At 37.3% G+C, this 23459-nt stretch overlaps 1 protein-coding gene across 3 annotated transcripts in view; it reads right to left on the bottom strand.

Moving 5' to 3' along the window:
• Window positions 1-23459, bottom strand: part of PDE7A (phosphodiesterase 7A) — a 123750-nt gene that overhangs the window by 57428 nt on the left and 42863 nt on the right. For 2 of the 3 annotated variants that reach the window (XM_045455078.1, XM_045455080.1), the window contains exon 2: window positions 2401-2461. In XM_045455078.1, coding sequence (XP_045311034.1) covers window positions 2401-2461 — 61 coding nt within the window. Of the gene's footprint in view, window positions 1-2400; window positions 2462-10779; window positions 10985-23459 lie in introns of those variants that run through there. The other variant, XM_045455079.1, reaches the window with a different exon arrangement.

The raw sequence follows: 23459 nt of genomic DNA, 5'->3' as shown, positions 1-23459 counted from the left end.
AGCCATGTGGCTATCCGGAAGAAGAAGTTTCCAGGCACAAGGAAGAACAAATAAAATATCCTGAGAAGGGGTATGTTCAAGGTCAAGCAAAGAGGCCAGCATGACTAGAGTGAGGTGAGTGTCAAGTGAGGTCAGAGAGGTAGCAGGGCTGGATCACGCAGGACCTTTGTGGACCATCATAATACCTCTGGCTATTTGTCTAAGACAGAAAACCATCAGAAGATTCTGAAGGGAGGAGTGAGACTGATTTAACTTGTCTCAAAATGTTCACTTTGACCACACAGACTATAACTGAGAAGAGGCACAGAGGAAGAGGCAGGGAGACTGGCTAAGGAGCAAACGTAAGAAACAAAGCAATAACTATGGCTTGGTGGGGGGTGGGCGTGGAGAGATGTCATTCAAAGGGATGTGCATGACAAGTTCTGGAGGTTTAATGTACAACAATGCAACTATAACAATAAAAAAATAACTATGGCTTAGATCGGGATGGTAACAGCAGTGGCTGGTGAAATTCTGGATACGTTTTGAAGGTATTAGCAAAGAGGATTTGCTGATAAAGTAGACATGGAGTAGGTAAGAAATAAGAGACAAAAGGACTGAAGGTTTCTGATGTGACAACCAGAAGAATGGAGTTACATGTTCTGAGATGGCAAAAGACTGAAAAATGAACAGACTTGGGCAACACAAATGTTTTGTTTAATAGACATATTACACTCATGTGGAAATGTTCTACAGAGTTTAAAAAAAAATGAGTCTAAAGGTCTGTTTTCAGGAGAGCAGAATCCTGAACATGTTTGCTGAGAGAGATGGAGACTGTAAGGAGGAAAAAGCCACACAGTCGTGAGGACAAAAATATGTACCAGAGTAGAATGGAGCTGAGGCAGACATCCAAGGTAAATTAAAGAGGGGAAAAAAGGAAGAAGAGCAAAAATGGGGCACTGGAGAACACTTAGGCTTAAGAGGAAGAAAAAGGATTCGTGAAAAAGGCAAGCAAACAAACAAACCAGAAAAAGGTGAAGAACATGAATGGCTCAGTATTTTAGAAGTCGAGGGAGGAATTCTGAGCATGAGGAAAGGAGTCACGGAAGACTCCTTTAAGAAAAGCAAAGTAAACCTGCCTACTAGAATCCTAAGTTTCTTTATTTATTTTGAGAGAGAGAGAGCACACGAGCACAAGCGGGGGAGGGTCAGAGAGGAGAGACAGAATGTCAGGCAGGCTCTGCAACATCAGTGCAGAGGCTGATGCAGGGCTTGAACTCACAAACTGTGAGATCGTGACCTGAGCTGAGATCAAGAGTCGGACGCTTAACCAACTGTGCCACCCAGGTGTCCCTGGAATCTTAATAGTATGTTTTTAATAGTATGAATTAAAGTAGAAGGGATTGACGAGTGTGTGGATGAGGAGAGAAATCTGACAAAGAGAGGGAGAGAGAAAGAAAATTATACACATATAATCTAAATTCATTTTACCTTATGGACTTGAGGAATATATTAAAAATTTAGGAACAGACACTGGACAAAGACAAATGGTCTTCCTTGCCAGCCACGTGACAACAAAATTCATGCAGTGACAGTACTATGTGATCAGGTGTTTCATGGCCTCCTTTTTGTCCATGGACATCTCTTTAGCCTTTAGCAACTCTACAAATCTGAAACACTTTTTATGAAGAATGCTCAGAATTCAAAATTTTTTTCAATGTTTATTTTGAGAGAGAGAGGTAGGGGGTGGGGGGGGGAAGAGAGCACGCATGTGGGGGAGACGCAGAGAGAGAGAGGGAGACAGAGAATCCCAAGCAGGCTCCGTGCTCTCAGCACAGAGCCCCACATAGGGCTCAAATTCTTCAACTGTGAGGTCATGGCCTGAGTTGAAATCAAGAGTCAGAAGCTTAGCTAAGCCACCCACGCGCCCCTAGAATTCAATTTAAAATTTTGTACTAAAGATAGAGTCCCAGTTATTTTTTTTAATTTTTTTTTTCAACGTTTATTTATTTTTGGGACAGAGAGAGACAGAGCATGAACGGGGGAGGGGCAGAGAGAGAGGGAGACACAGAATCGGAAACAGGCTCCAGGCTCTGAGCCATCAGCCCAGAGCCTGACACGGGGCTCGAACTCACGGACCGCGAGATCGTGACCTGGCTGAAGTCGGATGCTTAACCGACTGCGCCACCCAGGCTCCCCAGAGTCCCAGTTATTAAGCCAGAGATTTTTCAATTACTCTAAAATGCCTCTTCATTTATATCACATTCAATATTGGTTTTGAGACTTTTAAACTTCAAAATAATAGATTATTTCTATTGCAAATAGTAATGAAAAGTAACTAAATGAAAGCTATCTCAATCTCAAATAACACTGGATGATAACAAAATTAACTGATATTGGTACAAAATAAATAATGCTTACCTAGCATACGAATGTACAATGCAGTCTGATCAGAACTGTCATAGGAAATCGCTCCACGCCTCTAGGAAAAAAAAAAACATACATGTTTAATGCATGACAAGTAATGTTATATGAAATTCAACAGACATTATTATTTGTAAAGCACTGTGCAAAAGAAGTTGGATATACAAAATGAAATTAGATATGGCATCTGCTCTTAAAATCTCTAGTTGTGAGGAAGACAACTGTAATATGATTAAGCAATACCATACAAGTGGATACAGAGTAAGGAACACGCACCAGGTAGAAAGTTAATGGCAGAGTCAGATAAGCCCACTTGGTGAGAGACATTTTGCAGAGGTAGACAGAACTGAAGAAGAGATATGGTCCAACTATTTACCATGCCCTTAATTTAAACACATATGAATAAGCAAACAAGAATCATCATTTGAAAAAAAAACCCATCACCTAGAAATAAACGAAACAAAATGAAAAACCAACCAAACGGCCCAGAAGCTAGCAAGAAGTAAGAGAAATTTTTATTTTTTTATTTTTTAAATATTTCTTGATTTATTTTGGTGGGGGGAGGGGAAGAGTGAGAAGGAAAGAGAATCCTAAGCAGGCTCCGTGCTGTCAGCACAGAGTTTGACACGGGTTTCGATCTCACAAACTGGGAGATCATGACCTGAGCTGAAATCAAGAGTCAGACACTCAAATGACTGAGCCACCCAGATGCCCTGAGAATTTTTAAAATGTAATTAGTTTACTCAAAGAGATTTGAGAAAACAATGAATCTTTAAAACAATAAACAAACAATTTTTAAATATATTTTAAAAAGTAAACAGATATGGCAATGTATCTTGCAACATTATTCATAATGGCCCCAAACTAAACACAACCTGGATATCCAGCAACTAATGAATGGATTAATAAAATTTGGCATATCTAGACCAACGAAGTATTATTCAGACATATAAAAGGTATGAAGTACTGATACATGCTACAACATGGATGAACCTTGAGAACAGTGAAAAGAGCCAGTCACAAAGGACCATACGGTGTATGGTACTATTGATATGAAATGTCCCAAACAAGCAAATCCACAGAGGCAGAAAGTAGCCTAGTGGCTGTCTAGAGTTGGGAGAGCTGGGGAAAAATGGAGAGTGAATGCTAATGGGTACTGTGTTTCTATCTACGGTAATGAAAATGTTCTCAAATTATCTGTGGTAATGACTGCACAACTCTGTGAATACACTGAAAATTACCGAATTGTATACTTCAAATGGGTGAATTGTATGGTATATGTGAATTGTACTTCAATAAAACTATTATAAAAAATAACAGGGGGTGCTTCGGTGGCTCAGTTGGTTAAGTGTCCAACTTTGGTTCAGGTTGTGATCTCACAGCTTGTGAGTTTGAGCCCCACGTCGGGCTCTGTGCTGACAGCTCAGAGCCTGGAGCCTGCTTTGGATTCTGTGTCTCCCTCTCTCTCTGCCCCTCCTCTGCTCATGCTCTGTCTCTCTCAAGAACAAATAAACATTTTTTAAAATTAAAAAAAAAATAACAAATATTACAAATTTAAAATGTATATATTAATACAAAATAAATTTTAAGAGCTGAAATACACTCAGCAAGTTCTGCCAACTCTACCTTCACTCTCATCTCCCTTTCTCTATCCCTACTTCTTCCTTCCATCTCAGGCGAGAGCACCTCTACACCTGGACTCTTGCAGTGGGCTGCTGACTAGTTTTTCTGATACATCTCTTGGCCTCCAGTCCACTCTTCACACAGAAGCAATAGCAAACAATTCAGCACCTGCTCAAAATCCTCCAATGGTTCTCCACACACTTGGAATAAAGTCCAGCACCAAGCTCTGATTTTTTTTTTCAATATATGAAGTTTATTGTCAAATTGGTTTCCATACAACATCCAGTGCTCGTCCCAAAAGGTGCCCTCCTCAATACCCATCACCCACCCTTCCCTCCCTCCCACCCCCCATCAACCCTCAGTTTGTTCTCAGTTTTCAAGAGTCTCTTATGCTTTGGCTCTCTCCCACTCTAACCTCTTTTTTTTTTTCCCCTTCCCCTCCCCATGGGTTTCTGTTAAGTTTCTCAGGATCCACATAAGAGTGAAAACATATGGTATCTGTCTTTCTCTGTATGGCTTATTTCACTTAGCATCACACTCTCCAGTTTCATCCATGTTGCTACAAAGGCCATATTTCATTCTTTCTCATTGCCACGTAGTACTCCATTGTGTATATAAACCACAATTTCTTTATCTATTCATCAGTTGATGGACATTTAGGCTCTTTCCATAATTTGGCTATTGCTGAGAGTGCTGCTATAAACATTGGGGTACAAGTGCCCCTATGCATCAGTACTCCTGTATCCCTTGGGTAAATTCCTAGCAGTGCTACTGCTGGGTCATAGGGTAGGTCTATTTTTAATTTTTTGAGGAAACTCCACACTGTTTTCCAGTGGAGTGTTTTCCAGAGTGGCTGCACCAATTTGCATTCCCACCAACAGTGCAAGAGGGTTCCCGTTTCCCCACATCCTCTCCAGCATCTATAGTCTCCTGATTTGTTCATTTCGGCCACTCTGACTGGCGTGAGGTGATACCTGAGTGTGGTTTTGATTTGTATTTGCCTGATGAGGAGCGACGTTGAGCATATTTTCATGTGCCTGTTGGCCATCTGGATGTCTTCTTTAGAGAAGTGTCTATTCATGTTTTCTGCCCATTTCTTCACTGGGTTATTTGTTTTTCGGGTGTGGAGTTTGGTGAGCTCTTTATAGATTTTGGATACTAGCTCTTTGTCCGATATGTCATTTGCAAATATCTTTTCCCATTACGTTGGTTGCCTTTTAGTTTTGTTGGTTGTTTCCTTTGCTGTGCAGAAGCTTTTTATCTTCATAAGGTCCCAGTAGTTCATTTTTGCTTTTAATTCCCTTGCTTTTGGGGATGTATCAAGTAAGAAACTGCTGAGGCTGAGGTCAGAGAGGTCTTTTCCTGCTTTCTCCTCTAGGGTTTTGATAGTTTCCTGTCTCACATTCAGGTCCTTTATCCATTTTGAGTTTATTTTTGTGAATGGTGTGAGAAAGTGGTCTAGTTTCAATCTTCTGCATGTTGCTGTCCAGTTCTCCCAGCACCATTTGTTAAAGAGACTGTCTTTTTTCCATTGGATGTTCTTTCCTGCTTTGTCAAAGATTAGTTGGCCATATGTTTGTGGGTCTAGTTCTGGGGTTTCTATTCTACTCCATTGGTCTATGTGTCTGTTTTTGTGCCACAAGCTCTGATTTCTAAAGGCCTCCGTGATCTGCCTACCTCTCGGTCCTTGTGTCCGCTGACCTACCCTCACCACCACGACCCAGCCACACTGGATTCCTTGCTGTTCCTCAACTGCACCACAGACAGATGCAGCCTTTATACTTGTTCTCTCGTCCAGGATCACTGCATCACTGTTCTCTTCTTATCTCTCAGGTTCTAGATGAAATGTCATCTCTCCAGAGAGGCATTCCAAGACTACCAAATCAAAAGTCACCTGAAAGCCACCTTCTCCCATAGCCCTACTTTCCTGCTCTGTATGACACTTAGCTGGTATATGGCTATCTTTGTTTGCTCGTTCTAAAATGGAAGCTCCACAAGAGCAGCAACTGTGTCTGATTTTCCATGGTACCCCTGGCCCCTAAAACAGTAGCTTTTAGTAGATTCTAAATAAATTAGTGAATTTATTAAGTTGATGAATAAACTCATGAATACCAGAATTGATATAAAGACAGATTTCAAAATCTAGAAAATAAAACTGATCAAACCACCTTTTGGAAAGACCTTTCTAACTTATCTACAAGACATGTCTAGAAGTCATGAAAGATGGATCAAAATGAGTTCAACAGACATGACAAAGGGCAAATTTCCTCCTACCATACCCAAAAATGGAAGGAACAAAAAAGTGCCTTACAAATCAACTAGAAAGTGATGAATAATAGTGTGGAAAACAGGTAGGACATAAACATATTATTCACAGGAAAAGAAATAATAAGCCCATAAACACAAGATGCTCGACTTCATTAACAAAAGTAATAAACATTAAAGCAATAAGATATTTCTACAAATTAGATTAATGATCTTCTTCCCTCACAAAATTCTGGCATGAGATTTACAACTCCTGAACACACGCCTAGAAATCTCAATGAAAAATAATCTTTTTACCACTATCACTATAAAGAAATTTACTTTTATTTATAGCCCTTACTTGGATTTAGTTTGCAAAATAATTCCCCAAATCATTGTTATTATCTCCTTATAATGCTTATCATGTAAGAGAAAAATGTCAATTAAACTCTTAACACAATTTCAGGTATCCTTACAAAAACAAAAAGCTTCAAACAAAGATAAATTTCTAATTTCTAACACTGATTGTCTCCAGGGAGCCTGAGGCACAGAGATAGGAGGACTTTTCAATGTTTATCTGTTGAATTCTTTCTCTTTTTTGAGACAGAGACAGAGATAGCTGAGTGGGGGAAGGGCAGAGAGAGAGGGAGACAGAGAAACCCAAGCAGGCTCTGCGCTGACAGTACGGAGCCCAACGTGAGGCTAGAACCCACAAAACTGTGAGATCATGACCTGAGCTAAAACCAAGAATTGGATGCTTAACTGACTGAGACACCTAGACTCCCCTGTTGAATTCTGTAACATGTGCAGTTATTATATATTCACAAAATAAAATTAAAAGTAAAAAGTAAAATAAAAATCTACTACAAAGAAAGCTATAAAGAAAAGCTTGATCTAAAATCCCAAGGGACTAAATCATACAGAATACACTCATAGCAGCATCATGCTTAAAGTGTCTTCTACCAACAGAGTACTATCCGAAGGAAGCCTACTGCAGTGTAAATTAAAACAGTTTCAGGGTAAACTATTCTGGAGCAAACAGCCACTGTAATCACTTGGTATGAGAAGGCACCTCTCATACTTGCTGTCGATCCTCCCCTAAGACATTTAGCTTATTAGATTACAGGCCTGCCCTTAATACCACCATATTAGAGGAAAACCTAGTAGACTAGAGAGCATACATGTGGAAATAAATATTTCTATCAGCCAAGACATATTAATGAAACTATAGATATCACTATGTAATGCTTGTCATGGCCATCACCTATTAACCTGCTAGTGTCCAATAACAACTTGGATAAACAGGTTGTTAAAACGAATTGTAACTTGTTATCTCTAACAGCCCTCTTTAGGAAAGTGACTGGCCTTACTATTTTCTTTAATATAGGATGACTATTTACTAAAACAGCCACTAATTAGGAATGTAAAATCTCATTACAAGGACTGAGAAAGACTAATATCAGTTCTCTGTTAAAATAATGTAAGTCAAAAACTAGTTAGTTAACAGAATCTAAATTGTATCTATGGCATACTAAATTTTTTTTAAGGTAATCCCTTTAGACTTATTTACAGAGGCATTAATTTAGAAATAAGAGTGATAAGGTCTATATTAATCATAAAAACCTGGCAAAATAATAGAATTTTAAATATGTTAAATTCCTTGGTGAAGTACAAATTATTCAAATTATTCTATTCATTACTAATTTAAGTTTTATCCAAAAATAGTTTAAATGCTACATTAAACCACACATAACTCTTATAAAATAAATTCAAATAAGACAATTTTAAAGAATGGACCTTAAAATATATCTACCTGAACCCATCAACAAATATATCCTCAGGGATAATTCATTCATTTATCTCCTCACAGACCAAGATTAAAAATATTATTATTAAAAATATTATTAAATTCTCTCACTAAGCAATTGAGGTAGAATAATCTAAAGTAACACATTTTTTAAAAATACACTGTAAATTATGAAGAACAATAAAAATTTGATTTGCATGTTAGAATTAGTTATTTTAAACTATAGTTATGAGTGCTTTATACACCAACACTGCAGCACAGACGTAACACATATTTTTTAAAGATTACCATTTTAAAGTCATCTGCTAGTAAAATTCTATTTTTAATAAAAATAATAAAACAAGTTAATCCAAATCCTGTGTCACTGACAGTCATAAAACACTCTGAGCTATCATCCACATTTCCACCTCACCTCACCAGTGAATGGAAATAACTGAGAAGCTTCTACTCGTGACTTTTCTAATTTAGCCATCCTGGGAACAGCTTGTAAAGCAAACCAGTATAGGTCAAAACATGGGCGAGGCTGAGCTAATCAGAAACTGACAGCCACAGCATAAACAAGTTAAATTTTAAGGTTCCAAAGTATCCACTGCCATGCTAACAGGACTTCTGAGTGTCCAGTTAGACACTCGCTCATCTTAAATCAGGATGAATCTCTCTTCCACCAAAGATCTGACTTATGAAGTGAATGTCAAAAGGTGTAAAAATTGTTCCAATATTAGTTAATACATAATTTTTAAAGACAGACCTTTTAATAAACCGAGCAAAGATATTTTTATCTGTTTTTATCCTGTTTAAGTTTTCCACTAAAATGATCTGTGCAAAAGTATGTTTATTTCCCTTACATGGAAAAAGTAATAATATATTAACTAACACTTGCTGGACTGCTACTGTGGGTGAGGAATTGTTACAGGTGCTTTCATACAACATCTCAATCCATACAAGACCTTCACAAGGTAGGTTTTGTTGGCTCCATTTTGTGGATTTGTAAACCACTGGTCAAAGGGCTTAATCAGGGGCACCTGGGTGGCGCAGTCGGTTAAGGGTCCGACTTCAGCCAGGTCACGATCTCGCGGTCCGTGAGTTCGAGCCCCGCGTCGGGCTCTGGGCTGATGGCTCAGAGCCTGGAGCCTGTTTCCGATTCTGTGTCTCCCTCTCTCTCTGCCCCTCCCCCGTTCATGCTCTGTCTCTCTCTGTCCCAAAAATAAATAAACGTTGAAAAAAAAAATTAAAAAAAAAAAAAAAAAAAAAAAAAAAAGGGCTTAATCAACAGTAGCACTAAATACGTTTTTTGGTAACATTACCAAACAACAGCACCAGACTACAAAAGATGCAAGTCCAGTCAAAGTTTTAAAAGCAGTTTTCTCTGATGTAGTAAAATGAGCTTTTTAAGGGCATATTCATCTTACACGTGCTAGAGAAACATGCTGGTGTTTGATTGTCTATCTGCATCGATCTACTGAATAATTAGTATCCTTCCTATTCTTCTGGCCTATGCAAACATATTTTTCAAAAAATAACACAAACTTAAAATGTTAACATTCTTTTTGTTTAAAAACTTAATTTTTTGCTGGTTAGAAAAAAAGTAAAAAGTCTTTGAAAACATCCACAACTCAATTAACGTGTTATTAGTACTAACTTGACCTTCATTCAATAACTTGGTAAGCTAATCCTTTAAAAACAATGAGTAAACAGCTGTCAGTGCAACAAAATTAATTCTTAACTTACAAAACACAAGGATTTTAAAAATTTGAGTACACTGTTGTTTTTTTTTAAGAGATAATTTTTAAAAGAGATTTCTTCAATCATATTCACTAAGACTACTTCACGTAAGGGACAGTTAGTTATGCTTAAAACATTATCCTTAAATGCGAAAAATTATGTATCAAGGATTAAAACCCTGGTTGGAAAAGAAATTTAACTTTATGGAAGCTTTGTGTTACTTAGCAAATACTGATTGGCCTTATAAATCTTAAGTGAATATTCTTCAATTTAATACAGGAAGAAAAAAGCTGCATGATGGAAGAAAGATACAATCATTTTTAGACAAGTATAGAAAAAATAATTTCACATAGTGTCATCTTAAATATTTCCTACTTTAGTTTGAGACTTTTGTCTAGATGGGAGCATTTCTGAATCCTGATCCTCAGAATTCAAGTTCAAAAACAACAGACACATAATAAATCTTACATTTTTTCCAACATATTATAAGTTAGGTACACATCTTAGTAGCAGTAACACTTTAACAGAGAACACGAGAGGTTATTAGTTTTTAAAAAGTTCCTAACTGTTCAGAAATTCTCAACAACTATACATTTAATGTAAGTATTAGGAAATTCTTATCTCCAAAAGTATTTAAAATATGTATACCAAAACTATAAATTGTTTAATAATTATTTAATCTTAAAAGGTATATTTCTATAACTATAAAAAACTTCTTTAAGGGGATGATACTGAGGGAAGCTACTTCAATACCGAGGAATGATACCATAAAAAGCCCTTAAAAGGAGGAATAAGGTGGGGGGAAGAATAAAAATTACACGCTTGACCACAATTAAGCTTTTCAGCTGACAGGTACAACTCATAGCTCTTTTAATCAGAAAAATAAAAACTGAAGCAAAAGAAATTCATAGTAATTCTATTCCAATCAAATATATAAACTAACGATGAACGTCACAATCCTAAAAATAAAGATGGCCTACCTTAGAGGCGATCCACTTGATAAGAACCACAGCCAGACACCAGATCAATGTAATTCCCATTGGATCAACCAAAAGCCCACTGCATAATCTCCCTCCTCTTCCAGCAGGCAATGAGTAAGGAAGACTTATTACGAGTTTGATAATAACCAGCTGTCCGGAGGCAGAAGAGAGGGGACACTGACTGCCTTGAACCTCAAGCAGCTGCCTTCAAACAACGATCACCTGACTCCTCTGAGAAGGCGCTGCCAGCCAGCCTTCCTACCCAGCGCGTGCTTAATGCCACAACCCCAGGGTTGGGGGAGAGCAGAAGTAATGTTGGAAGAGGAAAGGAAAAACCTTAGTGAGAGCTGACCTAAAAGTCTCACAAAATGTAGACAGAAGAGGTCTCGGGCTAGCCCCAAAGACTTCTACATCTGAATACTAAACAGAGTGCTTTGACACAACTTCCCAAAAATGTTTAGCAATACAAAAAATTTCCTAATTTCTTTCACATAGACAAGCTTCACAAGTATAATGTCCTGGCATTTAAAAATATTAATGCATTTTATTCTTTCTTTTCAACTTTTAACACTGAATTTGTTTGACTTTTTATTTCCTTTAGGGCTAGGATTACTTTATGAATGTTAGAGTCTTTCATAAATATTGCCGGCCCTATTTAACATTATAATTCACTCATTTAGCATTTATTGACAAAGGCCAGTCTAACAGCGCATTTTCAGACAATTAAAAGTATATTATTTCTACGTCCTAAATGCCATCTTGCTTATAATTACAATACTTTTCACTACATGTCGCCTTTTCTTGGCTGGTGAGTGAACTCTCTATTAGCCAAGTGTGCCTATATTCATCCACCTTCATGACCTCATAGCAGCCAGCAGGTTGCAGGTAGTACTGCTGAGAAAGCCTTTCCTGAAACTTTCATCCAAGTATTCTGCAAATACTTACTACGCTGCTCCTATGCACCAGGCCCTGTGCTAGATGCCAAGGGCATCATCACCCAGTGAAAACAGAAATGGCTCCCGCCCTTGAGAAGCTTACAGTTTCGTCAGAGTCTCCTGTAACCAAAGTCTACAAAAATAAGTGCAAAATTGCACATGTAACAAGTGTCCACAATGAAGTGGAGGTAAGAACTGCCAACACAGCCTGGATCTGACCTAATTGAGAGGTGAGGGTCTTCTTCCCACAGTTCCTGAAATGTCCCTGAGCTGAAATGAAGGGGCAAGAACATGAAGAGGACAGGAAGAGTGATCTGTGTAGACACCACAACACATGATGGCCAAGGAACTGATGAAACAAAGCACAGTAAGAAGAGATGGCAAGAACAGGGGCGGCTAGAACCCAGGGCGAGCCAAAGCGGAGGCCATGTGAAGGTGTTTGGTCTTCATCCTGAAAGCTACCCTAAAGAGCTTCAGCAGGTATTGGTCAAGGACAGCTCTGTGGGGTAGAGCTGGCCAGGCAGTTAAGAGGCCACTGCAGAGGTCCAGGCGAGAGGACATGAGCCTAGGCTGGGTGGTAGAGATGAAGAGAGGGGGCTGGCCGGAGAAATACTGAGGACGTGACAGGACTGCCAGACTGCAGTCCGTGACAAGACAGAGGCATCTGCATGTCAACACCACACAAAGGATGGTTCTAAAATATTTGAAATAGCCCAAAGGGGTCAAATACTAATGCTATTTTCATGATCCAATCCTCAGTACGAAGAGTTTATTTAAAAGAAAAGTTAATTCTAGGCCTGTCAAAATGAAGCATAAATTAAATTAGCAGATCTAAATCAAAATTTTCCTAAATTGAAACCGTTTATAACACATGGTCATAAATTTCTCACTCTACCTTATACATTATGTATATCTCTTCTTGCTACTGAACTAACAAGCTGTAATGCAATCCTTGAACAAATGGAGAAGACTTTTTTTGTCAGGAACCTAAGTGTGACATGAGATTGTCAGCGTCTTTCATTACTCTCTGCATTCTAGTAGGGTTCCAGTAACCAAACCGAAAGGATGCCCAGGGGTAGGACAGAGCAGCAGAACGCATATTCACCGGAGTCTCAGGAGAAATGCTGGTGGCCATGGGTAAGGGGCCGTGGAGCCTGCACCAGTGGCTACCACAGACTTGAGGTCATTATCTGCCACTCTAGCCCATGTTGCACACTCTAAATTAGCCCATCACCGTGATGCTCAGTCCAGGAGTACATCTCATTTTCATACTTCCTTTCCAATCAGCTACTTAAAGAGTCAAATTTTGAGAAGCAAATACAAGATTGCTGTTTTCAGTACAGTACTTAAATATTTTTATGTTTTTTTGGTTAACGGTGAGCTCAAGGATCTGCACTTTCATTTAGTCTACAAAGGAAGGCTCGAACAGGAAAAAAAGGCAAGAATCAGAATTGAGACACAGAATTAAAAAAAAAAAAAAAAGACAGTAAGAAAGGCAGTCCTAACAGTTCTCTCATTTAAGTGAATTTCTGTCAAGAGTTTATTTCCACCATCTCAAAACTCTACTAGTCTTAGAGACAAGAATCTGGGTTTATTTCGCATCTTTACTCCCAAGAGCTGAGTGAGCCAGGGCAAGTCACCACTTCGCGGGCCCTTCTACTCCTCACCTTCACAGGACTTACAAGAGTGTCATACAAGAATACTTCGCTTAAAACGTAACAGGAACCCATGGGGGAGGGGGAGGAAAAAAGAAAAAAAAAAAAAAAAAAAAGAGGTTAGAGTGGGAGAGAGCCAAAGCATGGGAGACTGTTAAAAACTGAGAACAAACTGAGGGTTGATGGGGGGTGGGAGGGAGGAGAGGGTGGGTGATGGGTATTAAGGAGGGCACCTTTTGGGATGAGCACTGGGTGTTTTATGGAAACCAATTTGGACAATAAATTTCATATAATAAAAAAATAAAAAATAAAAAAAATAAAAAAAATAAAAAAAAAAAAAGAATACTTCGCTTATAGCAGCTCTCAGTAAATTTTTGCCAAATCAGAATTAGATATTTAAGACCCAAGAAGGATACTGACCTAATCACTCCAGCTTCAACCCAACAAAAGACTTAACTGAAGTCACACGGATCTATGAGGGCAACTTGCACTGTGCTTGTCTAGGGCCTAGGAGAGCGAGGGTCTTGGCTTTCATTGTTCACACTAGTGAATAAGTTGGCTCCCTAAAGTGGTTTTCCCAGCACCCTCTTCTTAAATTTCTACTGTATGTCTAACAGTAAAATACAGAGATAATCAGGACACAAGCCTCCCAAATTAGAACATTCTCTATTTGAATTCTCTATTTGAATAGAAACAGTATTGAATTTATGCCTAAAAAAACCCATAGATCCTTCATTGCTAATGATACATGTACATCATTCAAATCTTACAAAAATCTTAGGCAATGTAATTTTTTTCTTAAAACAGTACCCTTAACACTCTTAATGGCATGGACCTAATAGGTTTAAATTTTTTTCTTTTTGTGAGATATGAGATATTTACTACTAATTTATAAGTTACAAGACTTCTTTTAATAATAAAAAATTCAATAAGATGAAATAAAAGCAAAAGCTGCTATCAAGTTAGTATAAATATTCCTTTACATTATGTGTATTTCATAGAAAATTCTCCTAAATATTAATCTTTCCAGATTGAATCATGTAAATTATTCCATAAAGAAAAAGCTACCTCTTTTACACTAATGACACATGTATCCTTTTACATGAACTTTTCTCACCCCAAAGCGTTAGTGAAACATGGAAGGATAACAACAACAAAAAAAATCAGACTATACTAGAAAAATTAAGGCACAGGATACAACTAAGCTTTCAAAAACAGAATTTGATACTTTAAGAACAAAGTATATATTTTTTTAACTTTCTGGGGCTAATATCTGAAAAATCAAAGTATTAAAGGCAGACTATTTTAAAATAGTTTAAAACTGTGATCAATAGAAAGAAAAGACATTGACTTTGATCATTGTGTTTTAGAGAAGTAATCCAAGTGCAAATTTTATCCCTGGGGCTCTCTGCCACCCACAGGACACCTGTCAATCTTGGCAATAGCCTTTAGCTATCCATATAGAGACTCAGCATGTCCTTCCCTTAACCAAATTAGGCTACCCTCATCTGCATTGACATCAGCGTCTATAATTTTGGATTCTCACGGACAGAAATAGCCTATCCCAGAGTTCTTTATACAAATGTTGTGTCTGTGGAAAACTATAACGAAACTTATAATAGAAAAATATAAACACTATAGTCAAAACCTTCCAATTGTGCTTTTATCATTTTGAATTCCAGCCAATTTTCATAGCAAATAATGTGTCAAAGCAGGTTTTTTGTTCAAATCCACATATCAGGGCTTATTATTCTTCAAATGGTATGAATTTCAAGAGATATGAAAGTGACAAAAAATGAAGCTTCAATAACAAAAATATTTTAAAACTATGGTAACATGGGAATTTTACCAGTAAATTAAGACCTTTGTATCATATTGATTTACAGCTCCAAATTAAGTTTTTTGTTACATAGTATCTCAGTAGTTGACGACAATGGGCATGTGATTAGTCCTAGAGTATGGAGGAAGCAGTAAAAGCACCCTGACATTTGACAAAACATTCAAGTCTTCTGTTACAGACAACTGTCTTATGATACTAAAAGAACTGAGATTTGCATATTGAACCATTGTTCATGATATATTAAAAATTATGGAAAAGTAGAAGTGGTTGCAATTTTTAGAAGGAAAAAACAGTAGTGCAGATCTATAGAGTACGAACTTAGAAAAAGAACATCAACGTGCATGCTGTAAGTGTAAGACTACTGGTATATTATTAGACCAGGTGAATGTCACAAACAGGGGACACCTTAATTTCAGCAAAGCTGCACATGAAGTCTCTGGTGGCAATCTTAAAAAAAAAAAAACAAAGCAATGTGAGCCCCACACTACATTTAGGCAGACTCCTAGCTGACTAAAACATACCCAGAGATTAAGTACTTGATATCAAACTGGTGGAAGAATTCTAGAGGTAACTAACAGAACTCTGCTTTTGACCTCGTCTAGTTCCACAGTTCATTTATTGGGGTGCAGATCAGACAAATGCATATCAAATCTGCATATAAATGCAAAGGATAAAACAGCATGCTTAATTACAAATAACAAAAAAAGTCAGAATGTTTAATCTCTAAATAAGAGACAGTAATTAAAGGCAATCTTAGGAGACATTGAAAGTCAAATAAGTATCCAGATAGAGGATGTTCCCTTATTCTCAATACAGACCACTTTTATGAGACTGAGTTCAGTCTGAATATCACACTGGAAGATGCATACATATATGGCATTTTATTTTTTATTTATTTTTAAAAAATGTTTATTTTTTTGAGAGTGTGTGTGTGTGAGTGGGAGAGGGGCAGAAAGAGAGGGGACAAGGGACCTGAAGCAGGCTCTGTGCTGACATCAGAGAGTCCGATGTGGGGCTTGGATTCACAAACTGTGAGATCATGACCTGAGCCAAAGTCAGACACTTAACCGACTGAACCACTGAGGCACCCCTTATATCTTATTTTTAATTTTTTTTTAAATTTTAGGGAGAGTATGCACATGTGTACAAGGTAGGGAAGGGGCTGAGGGAGAAGTAGAGAATCTTTTTTTAAAAAATTGTTTTTAATGTTTATTTTTTAGACAGATAGAGACAGAGCATGAATGGGGGACAGAGAGAGAGAGAGAGGGAGACACAGAATCCGAAGCAGGCTCAATGCTCTGAGCTGTCAGCACAGAGCCCGATGTGGGGCTTGAACTCACAGAGCATAAGACCATGATCGGAGCCGAAGTCGGATGTTTAACCGACTGAGTCACCCAGGCGCCAGAAAGTAGAGAGAATCTTAAGCAGGTTCCATGCTAAGTGAAGAGGCTGACACAGGGCTCAATTCTATGATCCTAAGATCATGACCTGAGCCAAAATCAAGAGTCAAATGGTCAACCAACTGAGCTACCCAGGTACCCCATACATGGCATTTTAAAATGCAGATAAGAATAATATACATAAGGGATAACAGTATTATGAACGGAGATGCTTTTGGCAAAGAAATAAAGAGGGGCAGAATTGGTGTTAAACAGCTATAAGGTAAAATAATCTAAGCAGTTTGGCTTTTTTTTTTGGTGAAATTACGGAAGGTAGAAATAAGACTAACATCCAGTAAGTTTGTGGAAAATAGAATTTGATTCAATATTACTATCTAAGAACTTTCTACAACTTGAGCCATGTAAATTGAGAAGAGCTGCCTCAAACAAGCCTCTGTCAAGGAGGTTATGAGACAGGCTAGGACAAATGATCTTCATGCTCTCTGCCAATTCCAAGATTCCATAATACTATAATTGAATCAGACACTGGAGTTCAGGGAAGCTGAAGTGCTTGAAATTTGTAGGTTGAGTACCAAAGAGGGAAAGTGTGAAGAAAATAGGCTCTAAAATTCTGAAAGTGAATCTTCTTGACTCCTTGGCTAAATATTAAGCTAGTTATGTACAGTATGAGATTCCATGAGGCCAGGAGAATAACCAAGGGAAGAACTACTAAAGGAGACATGAGTCGCAACCAACCACTGTAAAGAGCTCTCACAGAATATCTGGGACATTCCACAGAGACCCCAGAAATGCCCTACCTTAGGAGAAGGGCAAAACTAGTCCATCAATGCAGAAAATTTTATTGAACAACACCGTTCTAGACCCACACTAACAAAACTCATAATATGCCGAAAAGGATCAGGCTGATCAGCAAGTAACAAAATTGTCTGCCAGATCAAAATTCAACACTCTTTTAAGAATGACAAATAAAATTACAAATTAGGAGAATAAACAGGAAAAGGTAACCCAACCCAAGGGGTAAAAAGTCATAAAAACAAACCTAGAAATGATCAAGATGATGGAATTAGTAGAAAATAATTTCTAAAATGTTATTATATATAATATTTTCAAAGATTTAAAGGAAAACATGCAAACAATGAAAAAAATAAATTAAAACTTAAAAAAATGGACTATTTGTAGCTGATAAATATAGTATCTAAATTAAAAGATTCACAGTTGGGCTTAACAGCTGAATAAAGAGAGTAGAAAAAGAGAGCAGTGTAAATTACCTAAACATTTCCCAAATTTGATGAGAACTACCAATCCAAATATCGAAGAAGGTCAATGAACTTCAAATAGGAAAAACACAAAACCACACCAAGATATGACAACAAAATTGCTGAAAATCAGTTGATACCAAAACCAAAAACATAAGAAAAAGACACTACAGATGAAACCCCTCATAAGACACAAGAGTCTTTAAGAAAACATTAGAAAATCAAATTCAACAATATATAAAAAGGAAATGCATTATGACTAAGGGTAAATTATCCCAAGAATCCAAAATTGGCTTAATGTTTGAAAAAACAATTAAATGTAATTCAACATATTAAAAGAAAAAATGATACAATCACTTCAATTGACAAAGAAAAAGCATTTAACAAAACTCAATACCCATTTATGATACACTCCTACTAATAATATAATAAATGAAAAATTTCTTCACCTTATGAAGATCTATGAAAAATCTACAACCATTATCATACTGAGCAACAAAAAACAATGCTTTTTCCCAAACATCATGAACAAGGCAAGGATGTCTGTTCTACCACTTCAACATAGTATTATAAGTTATAGCTAATGCATTAAGACAAGAAAAAGAAACATAAGGCATACAAATTGGAAAGGAGAAGAAAATCTGTCTTTATTTGCAGGACAATCAGTTTGCCTATACAGAAATCCTAAAAACTCTACAAAAAAAAACCCTATTAGAACGAAAATTTACCAAAGTCACAAGACATAAGACCAATATACAAAAATCGCTGTATTTCTATATACTAATGAAAAATGTTTGCAACATGGAATTTAAAAAATATTATTTCCAGGGCACCTGGGTGGCTCAGTCATTTAGGTGTCTGACTCTCGATTTCGGCTCAGGTCATGATCTCATGGTCATGGGATCAAGGCCTGGGTCAGACTCTGTGCTTGGTGTGGAGCCTGATGGGAATTCTCTCTCTCCCTCTGCCCTTCTCCTGCTCATGCTCACTCACTCTCTCTCTCTCTCAAAAAACACACAAACAAACAAATACATATTATTTCCAATAGCATCCACAAACATGAAATACTTAGGGACAAATTTAATAGAATGCGTGCAACAAGCACTATACAATGTAAACTATTTAAAACATTTTTGAGAGAAATTAAAGAAGAGCTACATAAATGGAGAAATATACCATATGTTGTTGTGGGACTGAATTGTGTTCCCTCAAGAGGCATGTCAAAGTCCTAACTCTGGATACCTGTGAATGTGACCTTATTTGGAAACAGGTTCTCCGCAGATGTAATTAAGATGAGGGCATACTGGGTTAGAATGAGTTCTGAGTCCAATATAACTGGTGATCTTATAAGGAGAGAGAATTTTGGACATGGACATACAACTACACAGGGAGAAGGCCATATAAAGACGGAGGCAGAGACTGAAATAATGCATCTACAAGCCAAGGAATGCCAAGGATTGCCAGCAACCACCAGAGGAGTCATGGAAAGATTCTTCCCCTGGGGACTTCAAAGAGAGCATGGCCCTGCTGACATCTTAATTTGTGATGTCTAGCTTCTAGAACTATGAGAGAATAAATCTCTGTTGTTGTAAGCCACCCAGTTGTGATGTTTTGTTTGGGCAGCATACCTAGTAAACTAATAAACATGGATTGAAAGGCTCAATATTGTTAAGACATCAATTTTCCCAGTTAATCTATCAATTCAAGGCAATCCCAATTAAAATTTCAGCATGCTATTTTTTTCCTTGTTTTTTTTTTTTTTTTTTTTTTTTTTTTTTTTTGGAGAGGGAGTAGAATATGACAAGCTCATTCTAAACTTATAAGGAAATACAAAAGACCTAAAATAGCCAAAAGTTTTTTTGGAAAAACGAAAACAAAACACGGAAGGACTTATACTACCTGATCTCAAGACTCCTTTCAAAGCTACAGTTATCCAGATAGTGGTTATTACACAGACAAAATCAATAGAACTGAACAGAGTTCAGAAACAGACCAACACTTTTGTGGCCAACTGATGTTCAGCAAAGGTGCCAAAGTAACTCAAAGGAAAATGTAGTCTTTCCAACAAAAAATGGCATTGGAGAAAGCATATAAACATACAAGAATAAAAGAACCTCAACATGCAATCTCTCACTATGTAAAAAATTAACACAGATCACACATTTAAACATAAAGGCTAAACATTTCTAAGAAAAAGTATGAGAATATACTCATCATCTTGGGTTAAGTAAAGATTTCTATATACAAAAACAGTAATCATAAAAGAAAATTTATGTTAATTGGACTTTATTATAACTAAAAACTTCTGCTCTTTGAAAGATAGTGCTCAAATATGAAAAAGCAAAACACCAGGTTTTTTATTTTATCATAATCTGCTTATATTTTTCATGGCCCCTAATAATAATTCAAATATTCTAAAAACAATATTTTATTCCTTTGTCAAAAGAGCATTTTCTCATTATATCTGTGTAAATATTTTTTAACTTATATCCAAGTTAGTTAGCATATAGTGTAACAATAATTTCAGGAGTAGATTCCTTAATGCCTCTTACCCATTTAGCCCACCCCCCCCCCCACAATCCCTCCAGCAACCCTTTGTTCTCTATACTTAAGAGTCTCTTACGTTTTGTCCCCCCCCCCCGTTTTTATATCATTTTTGCTTCCCTTCCCTTATGTTCATCTATTTTTTATCTTAAATTCCTCATTGAGTGAAGTCATATGATATTTGTCTTTCTCTAATTTCGCTTAGCATAATACCCTCTAATTCCATCCATGTAGTTGCAAATGGCAAGATTTCATTCTTTTTGATTGTCGAGTATCTTTTTTTTTTTTTTAATGTTTATTTATTGTGAGAGAGCATGCGCATGAGCAGGGAGGGGGCAGAGAGAGAGGGAGAGAGAGAATCCCAAGCAGGATCCACACTCAGTGTGGAGTCCAATGTGGGGTTTGATCTCACGACCATGAGATTATGGCCTGAACCAAAATCAAGAGTTGGACACTTAACCAAGTGACCCACCCAGGCACCCTGTAAACCACTAGGTTCTGTTAAATTGTTACACATACCTTAAGTTTTTATTCATTAATTTATATCCACCTAATTACATAAAGCAAATTTGGAGGGGGGAACAACATAAATTTGACATATATCTGACAAAGAACTTGTATCTGGAATATATTATATAGATATTAAAAATTCATAGCTTTAGTCGAAGACAACCCAATTAAAAGTATAGGCTAAAGATTTCAACAGATAAGTCACAATAGGAGATAAATAACTAATATGCACATGAAAAGATGCTGAACATACTTAATAAAGAAATGAGAACTGAAACCACAAGATACCACTACACACCCACAAGAACGGCTAAAATTAAAAAGACCGACAATACCTAATGATGGCATGGATGTGCAGCAATTCGAACTCCGCAAATCCAATATATGTCCAAAAAAATGACCTGAACATGAATGTTCACAGCGGCTTCATTCATAATAGTCGAAATTGGTAATGATACAAGTATCCATCAACTGATAATGGGTAAAGGAACTGTGATACATCCATACAATGGGTTACTTATTTACTACTAAGTAACAAAATGAAACTGATTCATGCATGCAGTAAAAGGGATAAATCTCAAAAACACTGTGATAGTGAAAGAAATCAGGGGAAAAAAAAGTGCATTCTAGAAAAGGCAAAACTAATCAACAGGGATTGTCTACAGCAGGGGCTGGGGGGAACTGATGCAAAGAGGCACAAAGGAATTTTTGGGGGTGATTGCAAAGTACAGTATCTCATTTGGAGTATTAGTTGCATGGGTGTATGCATTTGTTAAAACTCATCAAACTGAGTAGAAATTGTACTTCAGCTTGAATTTCAAAAAGAGGAGCAAAATCTACTCCCTCCCACTCACAAAAGAAGTTTAATACAGGTAAAGTATAAAGTAAAGTTGGGAGTGGTGAAGAGGCTGAGACCAGAAAGGTAATAAAAGACTTTGGTCAATGGTATTAAGGAATCTGAATCGTACACAAAGGATAAAGGAGGAGCACTGAAAGATTTCACATAGGAGCGTGATGAATAAATTATATTCTGGAAAAAATACTTTGGGTCCCAGTGTGTGGAATGGATTAGCACAGTGGACTTCAGTCTTCCAGAGATCTGTAAGAAGGCTTTTAATCCAGGCCTTAAACCAGAATGAGATGATGCCCTAGATTAGGACAGGGGGATAGTCATGGGAATGGAGAAAGATGATGAGATTCAAGAGACTGATTAGCTTTAATCTTTTGGTGAAGGGTTAAGGGTCCAGGGACAACTAAATGGAAATATACCTTCTGTAGCTGGGCTTGTGGGTCTCAAGGCCTTGAAGGAGAGGTGGGCTGGAGAAAGGGATTTGGGGGTAATCATCTACTAATCAAGACCATATAGCAGGATTACCAAATGAGATAAGATGGTTAAAACCAAAATCTAAAGGCTCACAAGCAGGAGAGGACTGGGAGGGCAAAAGGCCAAATCTCACAAATGGTAAAATTCAAATTAAATAGCACCCACCCCCCAGCTACCTGGTGCCCCCCTACCCCAGCACACATATATGCAAATAACATTCCTTTCTCTTACATCTCAGTAATGTTAAAACCAGTAAGAAACAGCTTTGAATACAATACAAAAATCAAGTGACAAGAAAGCCCCTGCTCAACAAATCTCAAACCAAATCTTTTGGGCTTAAAGTTTCTTCCAGACCTAGGCCAGAGAAAGAATTTTTGGTTTAGCTCTCCCTAGTCTAGACTCCTTTAGTTCCTTTAGTAGATGAAAGCAAGTCACAGCAGCTAATACTAAAACTTCTATCCAGTTCTGTAACTGACACTGATTTGGAAGAAGTCGTTGAGGTAAACAGTAGCTAACCAGGACAAAATCCACGTTTCTACTACTTACAAGGTAGAATGAATGAATCTCTTATCAAAGTCTCTGAGATCACTTTCATTTCCAACAGTGGACTAGTTCAGAGAACAGATCCTACCACTGAAAAGTGAAAATAGCGGAAAATATAGAAAATACCTACTGCAATGAATCCATGAGCTGGTAAGAAATTTAAGGAACACTCAGGCAAAAACTAAGTAAAAGCAGGAATGCACAAAGGTAAGCAGAGTACTGAAGCTGGCTTTCACTTCAAGGTCAAGGTAGAGAGGGTGAACCTGAGCTTTGAATTATTCACAACCTCACGGGTGTATGGAATAAAAAAACCCACCAAAGCACAGGGTCTGGCCAAGTACAAAGCACCAATAGTAACTATTAATAATGTAATACACAATGGGCAATATTACATTTTATGTTCATTAAAGAAATAGGTTGAGTCAAACCATATGCAATTTGACAACCATCAGCTAGGAGACAGAATACAAATTTATGTAGGCTAGCAAAAAGATTGCCATGTTTTGGATTTGCTACCTTTCTGATGAACCTGACAGCGAAGGCAGTTAAGATTAATTAATGCCACCTTAAGGAGCTGTAACTAGAACAACGTACAAAAAAAGTTTACTAAGGTTCAGAAAAAAGAGCCACTTTCCCTTAAATAAACACCAATTGTTTATATTTAATAAAATGA

This window comes from Leopardus geoffroyi, chromosome C3 (assembly GCF_018350155.1).
Source record: "Leopardus geoffroyi isolate Oge1 chromosome C3, O.geoffroyi_Oge1_pat1.0, whole genome shotgun sequence".
Classification (NCBI taxonomy): Eukaryota; Metazoa; Chordata; class Mammalia; order Carnivora; family Felidae; genus Leopardus; species Leopardus geoffroyi.
Note: the sequence above shows the minus strand (reverse complement) of the source record. Positions and strands in the feature narration are given on the sequence as shown.